Source organism: Eumetopias jubatus, unplaced genomic scaffold, assembly GCF_037043125.1.
Source record: "Eumetopias jubatus isolate StellerSeaLion01/CBP00866 unplaced genomic scaffold, mEumJub1_p1.0 scaffold_12, whole genome shotgun sequence".
NCBI lineage: Eukaryota > Metazoa > Chordata > Mammalia > Carnivora > Otariidae > Eumetopias > Eumetopias jubatus.
Window position 1 is genome coordinate 65,648,973 of NW_028274818.1, and position 12,980 is coordinate 65,661,952.

Here is a 12,980-nt window from a genome sequence, read left to right on the forward strand (position 1 = left end):
CCCCGGGATCATGACCTGAGCTGAAATGAAGAGTCAGATACTTAACCGACTGCGCCACCCAGGCACCCCCTACATCAAGGGCTTATTAAAACACTGAGTGCTGGGCTCCACTCCTAGAATTTCTGATTAAACAGCGCTGTGATAGAAACCACGAACAAGTTGCCAGTGACGCTCACGCCAGTGATCACATGTTTTTGTTCTAGACCATGAGATCTACCTAAGTCAAGATGATTTCCACTCAGAGGTCTCATTTTCTTGCACCCATGCAGTTCCCACAGGGGCTGGAAAATGGCCCCAGGCCTGTTATAATAGCTTCTACTCATGACATGCCATGATGGGCCTCCTGTCCTATATCCTTCTATACAGCTAAGTGAACCTGGTGCCAAGTTATGGCCTACTAAGTCCTGGGAGTATATATTTTAAGCCAAACCCAGGACCATAGCTAGTGATCATGCAGAGCGCATCTACTGAGTCTACTTCTGCAAAAATTATCTAGTAGACTTTTATTATAATAGAAAGCTAATAAAATAGTTCAAAAGAAACAACAGCGTTAGAAATCATCTCACCTGACTTAAACTGGAAGGGTGAGTATCAGTAAGTCTTGGTGACAGAAGGCCAGCCATAAGACATCTATTATAGCCATCAGGTATGAATTCACTGAGAGATGCTCCTGATTTCTTTAAAAATCTCAAAGTCTGTAAAGATCGATGAATAAATATCAATACACAATTTCAAATAATCAAATTTAAGAATAATAAACTTATCACCCTACTATCCCCAAGAATATACTTATACTTAATATTTTGAGAATAAAGCTAAAAGACAGGGAATAGAAATTGTAAGACTCCATTTTTACACTTCTTGCAAGGAAAAGGGTTTATAGGTTCTTGAGCTAAACCAATGCTTGCTAGTTATAAATAATATTACTGATAAGGGTACTTTGGGTGGCTTTTTGTTTTTATGACGGGTAAGCCTGTTACCTTCTCCAAAGCCGACAGACCTGGTGACAGATCTTAATGAACACACACACACACACACACGGTAACCCTGTTACCTTCTCCAAAGGTGACAGACCTGGGGACAGATCTTAATGAACACACACACACACCTGCAGTTTATTCCTTCTGATCTAATGTAAGAGAGATCTAATATGAATATAAATATGGCATTCAGGCACATCTAGCCGATTATCAATTCTGAAATCTGCCATTTTGTGTTTTCCTGGGAAAGTCTTTTTCAACACATAATCATTGCCCGCTTGTGCTAGGCACGTTCTTTGCGTTACTTCACTTATTCATAAGCTTCCTGAGAAGAAAGAGAATTAAGAATACGGATACAAAGGGTTATGGTGAAGGCACTGACCTACTTCCGCTCTTTTCCTTAAGGTTCAAGTAGCTAACATCCACACAACCCCAAAACTTCTTCTGGCAGGCTGCCATCAGTAACTGATGCTACTAGCTGCTCATGGCACAAACCTAGCAGAAGCTACCATTTAAGCTGAAACAACAGTTTATATAATTAACACTAAATAAAGTTTAAATCCATGATCTGACTTCAGTTCAATAAGGCACACTCTGTCCACATTGTTAGTTGTTACCTACCTCCTTTTGAAAGCCATTACAAGTTATATGAACAATTCCTGAGTTTAACAAACAAGTGGCATCTAAAAAAAAGATGTAAAAAAAAAAATTGTGCTTACATATTATATCGTAGATGGAATTAATACACCAAAATTTATCCTAACATGCTAGGCAAGATATCAAAATTATTACATACAATAAATTTTAAAATAATTTTTCCAGGTATTTCCATCCTGACAAGATACCAAACTTCAACATAAATGATAGTTACCTTTTCTAGCAAATTCATAATAGTGATAATTTCTTTATAAAATCCCTAAGTATTAAATTTCTCATGTACACATCAAATTAATTTCCTAAGTTACCCATATATTAACTGACAGTAACGAAACATGAACAGGTAACTATATATACACATACTATCCAAATACGTATTACACACATGCATACGTACTCGTGCACGTTATTTCTCTCGAAAGGTAATGTTAAGGACATACATACCAAAATTGTAAATATTTGCATTAAAAAACTGCTCAGGAGGTGGATATGAAGGAGGAATTCCTCGACTTAAGCTTCTCTCATTTACTAGTATATCCAAGATGTAATGTGGATAAGTCTTGTTCACAACAGAATCCAGTGACCACAATGCAAAATAAGAGCAATTATGCAGATATTCTCCTGATCTAAAAGAAAATGTTACAAAATCATTAAATGACTGCGCTGCTATACATACAAACACGAAAAAGAAGAGAGGGCGAAATCATACCTTAACGAATCTGGCATCTGTGCATGATACCAACGATTTATGTCAAAAAGCCCCAAATACATAGAAGGCTTTCCTTGTCCATATATATTCACCTGCCAGGTAAAGACTGAAACACTAGTGTCAGGAGACAGAGCTAAAAGAAAAGAATATCATTTTTATAAATTGAATAAATAATCACAAAGTAAAACTAGCCCAAATAAAATTTTAGCAACATTTTGTCATAAATTAAGAAGTTTTAATCATATTTGATATGTCAAAGCACATTTCTATCGCTCATTCTATAAGAAGGGTTTCATTCACTTATATCTTTACTATTTCTCCATTTCAAGAAAATTTTATTAAAAAGCACTCATCAGAAAAGTTGTATCCTGGCTTGTTTTCACTTAACACTTTGGCAACTTTGAGGTGTTGGACGTAAAAGTAGAAAATTATCTGAATGCATATTCTCCCAACAAGGGAACACAGCCAGTATGAGAGAATTATCAACACTGAAAACAGATGCTTTGAGGCACTTAATTCTTCAGAGGAATTCCAGTTGAGAAGGGCTGATCCAGCTCTATGGCAAAAGAGGGGAAGGCGAGGACCTGGGCGGTGGCTGTGGGGAATGGAAAGATAGGAGCAAAGTAAGAGGCACCAACAAGAGAAAAAAGTAAACAATGGGAAACAAAAAAGAGGGGAGTGGGGAATGAGAAAAGCTAGAGTTTGAAGAGTTGTGTTTGGGGCATGTTTAGTCGGACGGGAAGACTGGACCACAAATACGTATGTCGAACAAGCAGAGAGGACACGCCCAGGATGGAGGAGCGAACCATGAAGATGAATCCCAGTAAGAACATACACAAGCAGGGCCCTGGGGAGCACATCCAGAGCTGAACAAACCTATGCAGGCATCACATTTATTTCTCACAGCCACCCTTTGCAAAAGGTACAACTGCATTATTCCATTCACAGATGGGGAAAGGGAGGCTCAGAAATGTGAAATAATTTGTCAAAGGTCACAACTAGTGACAGAGCTAAGATCTGAAGCCATGATGGATTCCAAATCGATACCATTTTTCCTATGCAAGGGCTGTTTACCAGCCAGAAGAGATGATACTAAAGGAAAGAGAAAAATTAAAGACAACCAAGGCCTGTTTGCCGTAGGTCTCAAAAAATACACTGAAGGAACCATTATTCATAAACTATTCATACTAGTCAAAACTAGAGACCATTCTTGTCTATTTAGAGAGCTGGATTAAAATACAAGGATCCCTTAATCTATTGGACTCTTGAGTTCTACTTAGCAAACTGGAGAGTGAGAATACTGCCAATCTGATACAGACCTAAAGAATATTCCAATTTTTTAACTGCCAGGAGTATGAAATTTAAAAAGCAGTCTGTCAAATCTTACATCAAGATAACTATTAAAATCAAGCATTCCACATGACATATAATAAGAGTGCTTTTAACCAACCTTCATTCATACCTTCCTCTCTGTCGCCATGATACCGATATTTCTCTATACTCTGGCATCCCAACAGTTTGGTATTACTAGTCTGTCCCCTCAAAGGAAACATGCCACCCGTGAGGTCCAGTGTATATCTTTCTTCACAGTACTCTAACCCCTGAAACAGAGAATCTCTATCTTAATGGAATTCTAAGCCAGAAATCATTAAAAAATTAAATATTCTCTGAATTTAAAGAGTTTTTACAGGATAAAAAGAAAACACAAAAAAGTTAAAAAGAGAACAAATCACTGAAAAGGGCTCTGAAATTTTATATAGCATAAAACACAGATAAAAGGCTAAACTTAGTCTCTTGAAGACAGTACCAACAAACCTTCTAAAGCAGTTATCAACCACGGGAACCTTCAGGCACTTTCGGCTGGAGTGTGAACTGGACTAACCATCACTGTTCTGTACAAAGATACTCCAGGCCAGCAAACCTGCTCCTCTGTTCTCAGAGAAATTCTTGCTCTAGAACAGCAGCCCGTACATTTTTTTTTTGTTCATCAATCTCTTTAAGAATCTAACAGAAGCTGGGGCACCTGGGTGGTGCAGTCAGGTGAGCATCTGACTCTTGGTTTCAGCTCAGGTCATGGTCTCGGGGTCATGGTAAGATTTAGCCCCACATTGGGCTCCATGCTCAGCAGAGTCTGCTTGGGATCCTCTCTTCTTCTCCCTACCCCTCCCACTTGTGCATGCCTGCTCTCTCTCTCTCTCTCTCTCTCAAATAAATCTTTAGGGGGAAAAAAAAGAAAAGAATCTAAGAAGGCTATGAAACTCCCCCAGAAAAATGCATAATCATAAAAATGTCACACATAATTCACAGACTTCATGGATTCTTTAAAGCCCATCCACGTAACTTCAAACACTAGGTTAAGAAACACTGTCCTACAGAAAGGAATGTAGGGGCTGACCACGTAGCTATTAGCAGCACACCACCTTTTCTTCAAATTCAGCTGGAGAAATAGTCATCTGAAAGGCTAATGCATTTATCCTCTTTTGTAAGTGGCAAGACCATTTTTTTAATTAAAAAAATTTAAGGTTTTTATTTTTTTATTTTTATTTTTTAAAGGTGGGTTTAAGATTTTTTTTTTTTTTAAGATTTTATTTATTTATTTGACAGAGAGAGACACAGCGAGAGAGGGAACACAAGCAGGGGGAGTGGGAGAGGGAGAAGCAGGCTTCCCGCCGAGCAGGGAGCCTGCTGCGGGGTTCGATCCCAGGACCCTGGGATCGTGACCTGAGCCGAAGGCAGACGCTTAACGACTGAGCCCCCCAGGCACCCCTTAAGATTTTTATTTTTAAGTGGGGCGCCTGGTTGGCTCAGTCAGTTGAGCATCTGACTCTTGATTTTGGCTCAGGTCATGATTTCAGGGTCGTGAGATTAAAAGCCCCACATCAGGCTCTGTGCTGAACGTGGAGCCTGCTTAAGATTCTCTCTCCCTCTCCCTCTGCCACCCACCCCACTTGCGCTCTCTTTAAAAAAAAAAAAAAACAAACATTTTAAGTAATCTCTACACCCAACGTGCGGCTCAAACTCACAACCCCAAGATCAAGGGTTGCATGCTCCACCGACTGAGCCAGTCGGGTGCCCCAAGACTGTTTATAAAGTCACCCCATGGCTTACTGCTTGATATATTAGAGCAACAAAGTGGGGCAATTTTTCCTGTGTACCAATTAGGTCACAAGATGAGTCGTGTCCAATCCCCTCATTTTAGATGAAAATGATACATGGGGAAGTTAAGAGGGCTATGGTGGTAAAACTGCTAGTCTACGGGTCCCTAATCTAACACTTTTTTCATTACATTGTGAATACAGTATTAACTTGAAGAGAAGAATACTTTTCAGTATGTTAATATCATAAAGACTAAAATAGGCAAAACAATGATAAAATGGTCATAATAAACCCACAGTCCCAGTACCATTTACCTCATACAAGACTTGTCCTGATGCCAAACACTTTCTATCACCGAAGGCCAGCTGAAGTAGATGTAAACTCAAAACATCCCCTTCACTGAAAGAAACAGAAACGAGCTGAGAACAAACACTCAAGATCCTACTAATATATCAAGCAGCTCTTTCTGTCTTGTATACAATACTGAGTGCACAGGACAAAACTAAGGTCAACATGAAGAACTTACTGTGATTTAGTTTTCACAAAATGCAGTCCTTTGAAACAATAACTGATTCTTATTTTTAACAGATTCTAATTAACTTAAGCTGATGTTATCTGGACACTTTAGGTGACCCCTTATATGGCAGAGACTACAGCGGTTTATGCAACACCGCTTCTCCCCGTCTTTAGCAGGTGTGCTCTGAGCTGGGTGCAGGAGGCCCATGTTCTGGCCAACAGGATGTATACAGAATTATCCCATGGCAACTACAGAAAACTGTCCTTAGGGGACTGCCTGTCCGTTGTTCCTTCTTCTGCAATCTTGTTATGCTTCTACCTAAGATGAAGATCTTGCTGCCCAGGACCACGGGATGAGGCCACACAGTATGCATGTGAAGCAGAGATCCCAAAGCAACTCCTCACTGCTCAAGGACAGCGTGCCGTTAAGGATTAAGAGCACAGATTTCCATACTGTCCGAATGTGAATTCTTATTCTTTCTGGCTGATCTTTCTTAGAACACATATTCTACTTGGCTTCCAGGATACCACATCATCTTCATGTTCCTCACACTACATTATCCATAGTCCTCTGCTGGCTGTTCTACACTCTGCTTCTCCACCATCAATTATCTCCACGTGCAGAAGGATTCCCAGCTCTCTTCTCTACTGTTCTCACTCTGGGCTAGTGGTTCCCTATCTTGGTTGCTTATTATTAGAATCATCAAAGGAGCTTTGACAAAATACTAATGCTCAGACCCTCCCATCAGAAACTAATTTAATTGGTCTGGTCTAACCAGACCAAATTCATATACTTACCTTATCCTGGCCTCCATGGCCCTGTATAAACTAGTTCTACTCTTCTGACCTCATCTATGACCAGTCTGTATTCTACCCTTTACCGCTCTTCTTCCTTTTCCTTGAGACATTTTTCTAAGGCCTTTGCATTCTTTCCCCCAGATCTCCCCATGGCTCTCCTACCTACCTACCTACCCCAACTGACTTCATTCAAATCTCCCCAACGATACCATCTAAAAGAGCAGTTCCCTATACCACACATTCTATATCTCCTCTCCCAGCTTTATTTTTCTGTATTTAACATCACTAACTGAAATTATATGAAATACATGCACTAGTATATTTATGGAATATACTCGCTGAAAAAGAACATCTAGAAGAATAGAAATTTATTGGTGCTATGCATCGTTACAGTCGACAAGAGTCACTAGCACGATAAACACTCAAGGATTCTGTGGAATGAATAAACACGTGGACATGGAACAAAGAGAAATAACCTCTAAAAGACCAAATATTAAACAAGACAAACTGCATACAACAGACATTAAAGGGAACACCAGTCGGTTTTTTCATTCACTTTTCCATATTACAAAATTAATGCGGCTTGATTGAGGAATCACTGACCTCTACCTCTGAAACCAATAATAATTATATGTTAATTAGTTGAATTTAAATAAGTTTTAAAAATTTAATGTGGCTTTTATTATAATTGATGAGCACTATGGCAACAATTTAAGATCTATACCCATGTAATTCTGTGGTGATATAATCAATCACTCTATGGTGATTTTTTTTTTCCTTTTTTATTCTGTTTAAATAATCACTCTGATGGGGAAAAGGAAGGACCACATCATCTAATTTAGACTTATAATCTAAGTTTATATTCTTTTCATTTACTTATAATACCAATACCATCCATCCACTTAAATATACCAATGTGTATAAGTATCACTTATGTAAGTGTTGTTTCCATATGTGTATAAGTATTATTTATACACATATATACATATTACTTATATATATGTACGCATATATTTTTATTATGTATTATTCATAGACATATATAAACAAATGTAAATAATCTTGAATATAATTTCTGGGAGCTCACAGACTGCTCTATGTCTACACACAGACCACAGGTCAGGAATTGTGCTTTAAATCATATTACATACACATACCAATATATATCACAGCCTTCATCAGAGTCTCAAAGAGGCCCATGACATACTAATTTAAGGGCCCAAATCAAAGACTAGAAGTCCACGAAAATACCACTCTCAAAAATATCTCACATCAGCAATTGTGACAAATGCAAAGTAAATCATGCAGGAATAAATAATCCAACTTACCAATTAAATTAACCCTGTCCTATTATAAGAATATTATATATAGTACTAGAAAATGGTTTACAAGTCGTTACAGAATTATTCCTATGGGTTACTTACTCGGTGTGTTGTGAATAATAAAGACAAGTAAATACAGGGCATCACCATTAAGAGAAACCGAAAACAGTATATTCTGCCCATATTTTAAACTATAATTCATTTGTGCTTCAAATGCAAATACATGTGACCCTTGAACAACACAAGTTTCAACTGTGTGGTCCATTTGTATGCAGATTTTTTCAATAAATATAGTGGGAAGTTTTTTGGAGATTTGTGACAATTTGGAAAACCTTGCAGATGAACCGCATAGCATAGATATACTGAAAAAATTAAGCAAAAAAGCATTAAAGAATACAGTATGTAACATATTTAACACATAAAATATGTGCTAATTATTGATGTTTATCGGGAGGGTTTCTGGTCAACAGCAGGCTATTAGTAGCTAAATTTGGGAGACGGAGGGTGTCAAAAGTTTTCATGGATTTCTTACTGCACAGAGGGGTCAGAGCCCCAGCTCCCACCTTGTTCAAGAATCAGCTGTAGAGAGCTCTGCAAACTACCTCAAAAAAGGACGAAAGGAAGCGCATACATTTCACAAGGATTTTACAAAAGAAAACCAGAAACAGAGAATATTCAAATAGCTTCATGATTATAAGAATAGAGTGGGCATCACTTACAGATAACACCAAAAGAATCAGGACTGGTATGGTAAAAAAGAAGTCAGACTTATTCACCAGGTTCCAAAATAAGAGGAAAGCACTCTAGAGTTTAGTGTGTGAAATTCAGAAAAAGTAAAATACAAAAACCCAAATAAGAATAAAAAATTAATAGAACTTATCCTAAGAGACAGTCCTAGGAGGAAAAATAAGCAGAATACAACAACTGTTTAGATGAAAGTCCCCTCACATTCCCCACCACCCAGAGCCCTCACAGGTCACATCCCTCCAATTGCTGCCCCCCCCCCCACACTCAGATGAATGGAAATATGGGTTTGACTCAAGGAGGGGTAGCCCAACAGCAGGCTCTGTATTTTCATTTCAGTATTTTTCCAGGATTGACAAATTTCAAAGTGGCAAATCAATTCTCCATTTCCTGACTTACTATAGAGTAAGGCAAGACCAAACTACCATGTGGGGACGTAAGAACACAAAACCCAAAGTGACCACAATTCAGGTTACCTAGAACCCAAGGTAGGATGGACTTGGGAAGAGAAAAGTACTGGGAACCGCACATTATCACCATCATGGCATTTATACCACAAGCTCAACTGTTTCACTGATCATCCGAGAAAGAACAAAACACCAAAGGAAAATAAGAGAAAATCAATACTTACACTATTCTAGTTGAACAAATTTCACTGGTTAGAATTCAGTTGAAAGATTTCTCACTAACTGTAATTGGGACAAAATTAGACCTTATGACAGAGAAAAATTAACCAAGTTTATGCTAAGAGTATACTGAAAAAGGCAAACAGGAGGACCAGGGAACAGAGTAAGGGTAAATAAAAACGAGAGAGGCATACACAACAAAGAGAAGAAATGAGATTATAAAAGTGTAAGAACACAGAAGGCCATAAAAATTGTCTAAGGCAATAAGAGGCTGCCTACTCACCTGTATTGGCTTACTCTTAGAAATGGCATTCAAACAAGTCAAACAAGCACCATTTCTTACTGATACCCCAGAATTTACTCAACCATGTCGAAACAATCATTTGATCATTTAACTTTCAAAATCATTTCAAAATAATTCACTGAATTATGCTATTTTCTCTAAAAAGACAAATACTACAAGACTTTCCAAAAGAAATGAACTGCTGCCTCATCTTTGACAAGTGTTTTTAAAAAACCACACGCATCACACTTACCTATCTTGTGTCGACTGAACAGCCCACAAGTAACAGCAATTACGCGGATCGTTCTCAGGTTCTTGAAAAGTGACCGCATACACGGGAACTCTTCCACCCTCCAGCTGTGTGTAGTATCTACAAGAGGCACAAAAAGTAGGACAGTTCATACTGGGTCTCATGTGAAAATTTGGGTTGGAGCAACTACTGTTCACACGATCGTCTGATCTTCATGCACAGGGTACAGGACAGTGAGGCAACAGGCACGGCCGAGGGAAGGGCCAAAACTACTAATCGCACCCGCATACGTGCAGGTGGGAACTTGTGCCTCCTGTCAGGTGAGGATGTGCCACTGTGGGCTGCTCCCAGCGAGAGGCCCCCTAGGAAAGATGAACACGGACACAACTCTCCACCTCAGCTGCATGCGCTTAGTTTCCTCACCACGACACCCCAGTGAGTGAGAATCTGAAGAGTTCCCACAGACCACTTAGAAAGCACAGCTGGCCAAGAGAGGACAGTGCCAGGGGAAAGACTGTGGAAGCCAGGTTCTCCAGGCATTCCCTGAGCAGCAATTCCAAGATAAGAGCTGGTAAAAGGTTCTCAAGCAAAGAGAGTTGAAGTGGACTTGCCCTAGGGAGCTACTAGGCAATAGCACTGCCGCTTCATCACTGATACGTGGTTTAAAAAAAAAAAAAAAAAAAAAAAAATCCAATATGCCTTGAAAAAAAATGAAGAAATATTAAATTGACAACTTATGAGAAAAACAGGCATCTACTATAACTCTTCAGAGAGATTAAAAGTCCTTAATGCCAATCTGCTACCTCCCTCCGTTAAGGGCTACTTCCCTCAATAAAGGGTAAATTCTGCAGCAATTTTTAAAAAAGATTTTCTATTAAAAAAAGAAAAAAAAAAGAGGGGCACCTGGCTGGCTCAGTCAGAAGAGCATGCAACTCTTGCTCTTAGAGTCATGAGTTCGAGCCTCACATAGAGTGCAGACATTACTTAAATAAATAAAACTTAAAAAAAAAAGTCATTTTTAACCATACCCTTTTCTCTTTATGCTAATTTTAAAATAGTAATAATTAAGTACAAATTATATTTAGAAAGAAACTACCAATGACCAAGAGAAGAAAGTCATACTTACTCTCTTTTCATGCTTTTCATATTCCAAAGAGCTAGGTAGCCATCAGAGAAGCCCACAGCAAGCTGGTTCGTCCTGCTGATGTAGCGAAGGGCTGACACGGGGGTGCCCGACGGGCTCACCAGCTGGAAACACAGGTGGCGGCCCTCGCGCATCACGGTCTCCCTGATGTGCGGAACTTCGGCCGCGATGCCGGTTACAACTTCAAGGTCTAGAAAAACAAGACAAGTAAGATTAACAGATCATAACAACCATAAAAGCAAATGTGTCACCCACTATTCAAGCTTCAACTGAGGACTACTATGGCCAATTAAAATCAGATCAGTGATAACAAAGCACGCTGAACTATAAAACAGCCAACCATACCTAGGTTAAATGCTCTTATTTTCAAAATACATTTAATTGTGTAATTTTTTAAAAACCTCACGGTACATCTCAAATATCTGAAGTATACTTTTTTAAAAAAGGATTACACAATTTCCTTAATAATCATAAACAGAGCTGACAGGGTTTTCTTTTTTTTTTTTCCCCTAAAGAGTTTATTTATTCATTTTAGACAGAGAAAGAGAGAGAGAGAGAGCACAAGCAGGGGAAAGGGGCAGAGAGAGAAGCAGGCTCCCGGCTGAGCAGGGAGCCCAGTGCAGGGCTCGATCCCAGGACTCTGGGATCGTGACCTGAGCCGAAGGCAGACACTAAACTGACTGAGCCACCCAGCACTCCCCTTTTTTTTTCAAACAAAAAGCTGATGTGTTTCTTTATTCAAATTTAGAACTAAGAACCTAAATATTCCCCTTGGAGAAATGGCCGGTTCCAGGTCTGGGGCAGAAAATATGTAAGACGAGCCTAGGACATCTTGTGCCAGAAATCTAGGAAACTATCAAAGTCTAAAGGAGACCTGTCAGAGTACATGAAGGGGTGCTCATTAGTTTAAAAAAAAAATTTCTTTTGAACATCAATAAACAATAATGAAAGTAAATGAATGAAACACATGAAGTATGTAAAACCTCCTGAGTTCCTGTCCTCACCAACAAAAGATCTTACTGAACCATTTTAAGTAACTGGGTACCAGCTCCTTATCCTGAAAATTAGTACTTAAAAAAATAGTAAGCATTCATCCTGCCTCTTCTGTACAAATTGTATTTCAGGGTAAACAAATAGCCCTAGCTATAATGAGAAAATTCTTCTTTAGGCTAACAGAATTTTAAAATCATCATTTTTGTATCCCCTACTGAATCAAGAGGTTTAAGGTAACAATCTCAATGGATGAAACAATTAATTTAAATAGGGTTTTTCAAGCTTGGCTCCACGGACGACACTCTGGGTCAGATAAATCTTTGCTGCGGGGAACAGGTCCTATGCACTGCAGGACGGTGAACTGCATCCCCAGGCCTATTAGATGGCAGTAGCACCATCTCCCTCCAGGAGCAACAACCAAAAATGTCCCCAGGACATTATCAAAGATCCCCTAGAAGGCAAACGTCACCCCTGGCTGAGAATCACTGGTACAAAGGCAGATGGGAAACTTTAACAAGGAAGGACTGCAGTGTCATCATCTGGACCCACTGATCACTGAAGGTGAAACAAGACACCACGTGCTCCCGATGTGATACAGTAGGAAATATCCAGAACTTCTGGAAGTGTCCTTGCCAAATGTCACATTTGAACCTAATCAGAGCTAACTTATATTTGCAGAAAATACAAAATGTAAATGATACCACATGAAAACACTCCACTAATTCCAAAATGTGGGGGCATTCTATCAGATAAACTAACTTCTCCAGCAAGTCAGTAGAACTAAAAATAAATAGGAAAGGAGAGGATAGAGGGAGGTCAGCTCTACATTCAAGGAGACAGGAGACAACTCAAATGTCAGATG

At 39.0% G+C, this 12,980-nt stretch overlaps 1 protein-coding gene across 3 annotated transcripts in view; it reads right to left on the bottom strand.

Annotated features, from left to right (window-relative positions):
• Positions 1 to 12,980, bottom strand: part of AHCTF1 (AT-hook containing transcription factor 1) — a 77,703-nt gene that overhangs the window by 42,871 nt on the left and 21,852 nt on the right. For 2 of the 3 annotated variants that reach the window (XM_028111855.2, XM_028111856.2), the window contains 8 exons: positions 11,108 to 11,315; positions 9,985 to 10,101; positions 5,757 to 5,841; positions 3,797 to 3,947; positions 2,347 to 2,479; positions 2,082 to 2,263; positions 1,602 to 1,663; positions 567 to 695 (listed from right to left, as the gene is read on the bottom strand). In XM_028111855.2, coding sequence (XP_027967656.1) covers positions 567 to 695; positions 1,602 to 1,663; positions 2,082 to 2,263; positions 2,347 to 2,479; positions 3,797 to 3,947; positions 5,757 to 5,841; positions 9,985 to 10,101; positions 11,108 to 11,315 — 1,067 coding nt within the window. The remainder of the gene's footprint in view (positions 1 to 566; positions 696 to 1,601; positions 1,664 to 2,081; positions 2,264 to 2,346; positions 2,480 to 3,796; positions 3,948 to 5,756; positions 5,842 to 9,984; positions 10,102 to 11,107; positions 11,316 to 12,980) is intronic. The other variant, XM_028111858.2, reaches the window with a different exon arrangement.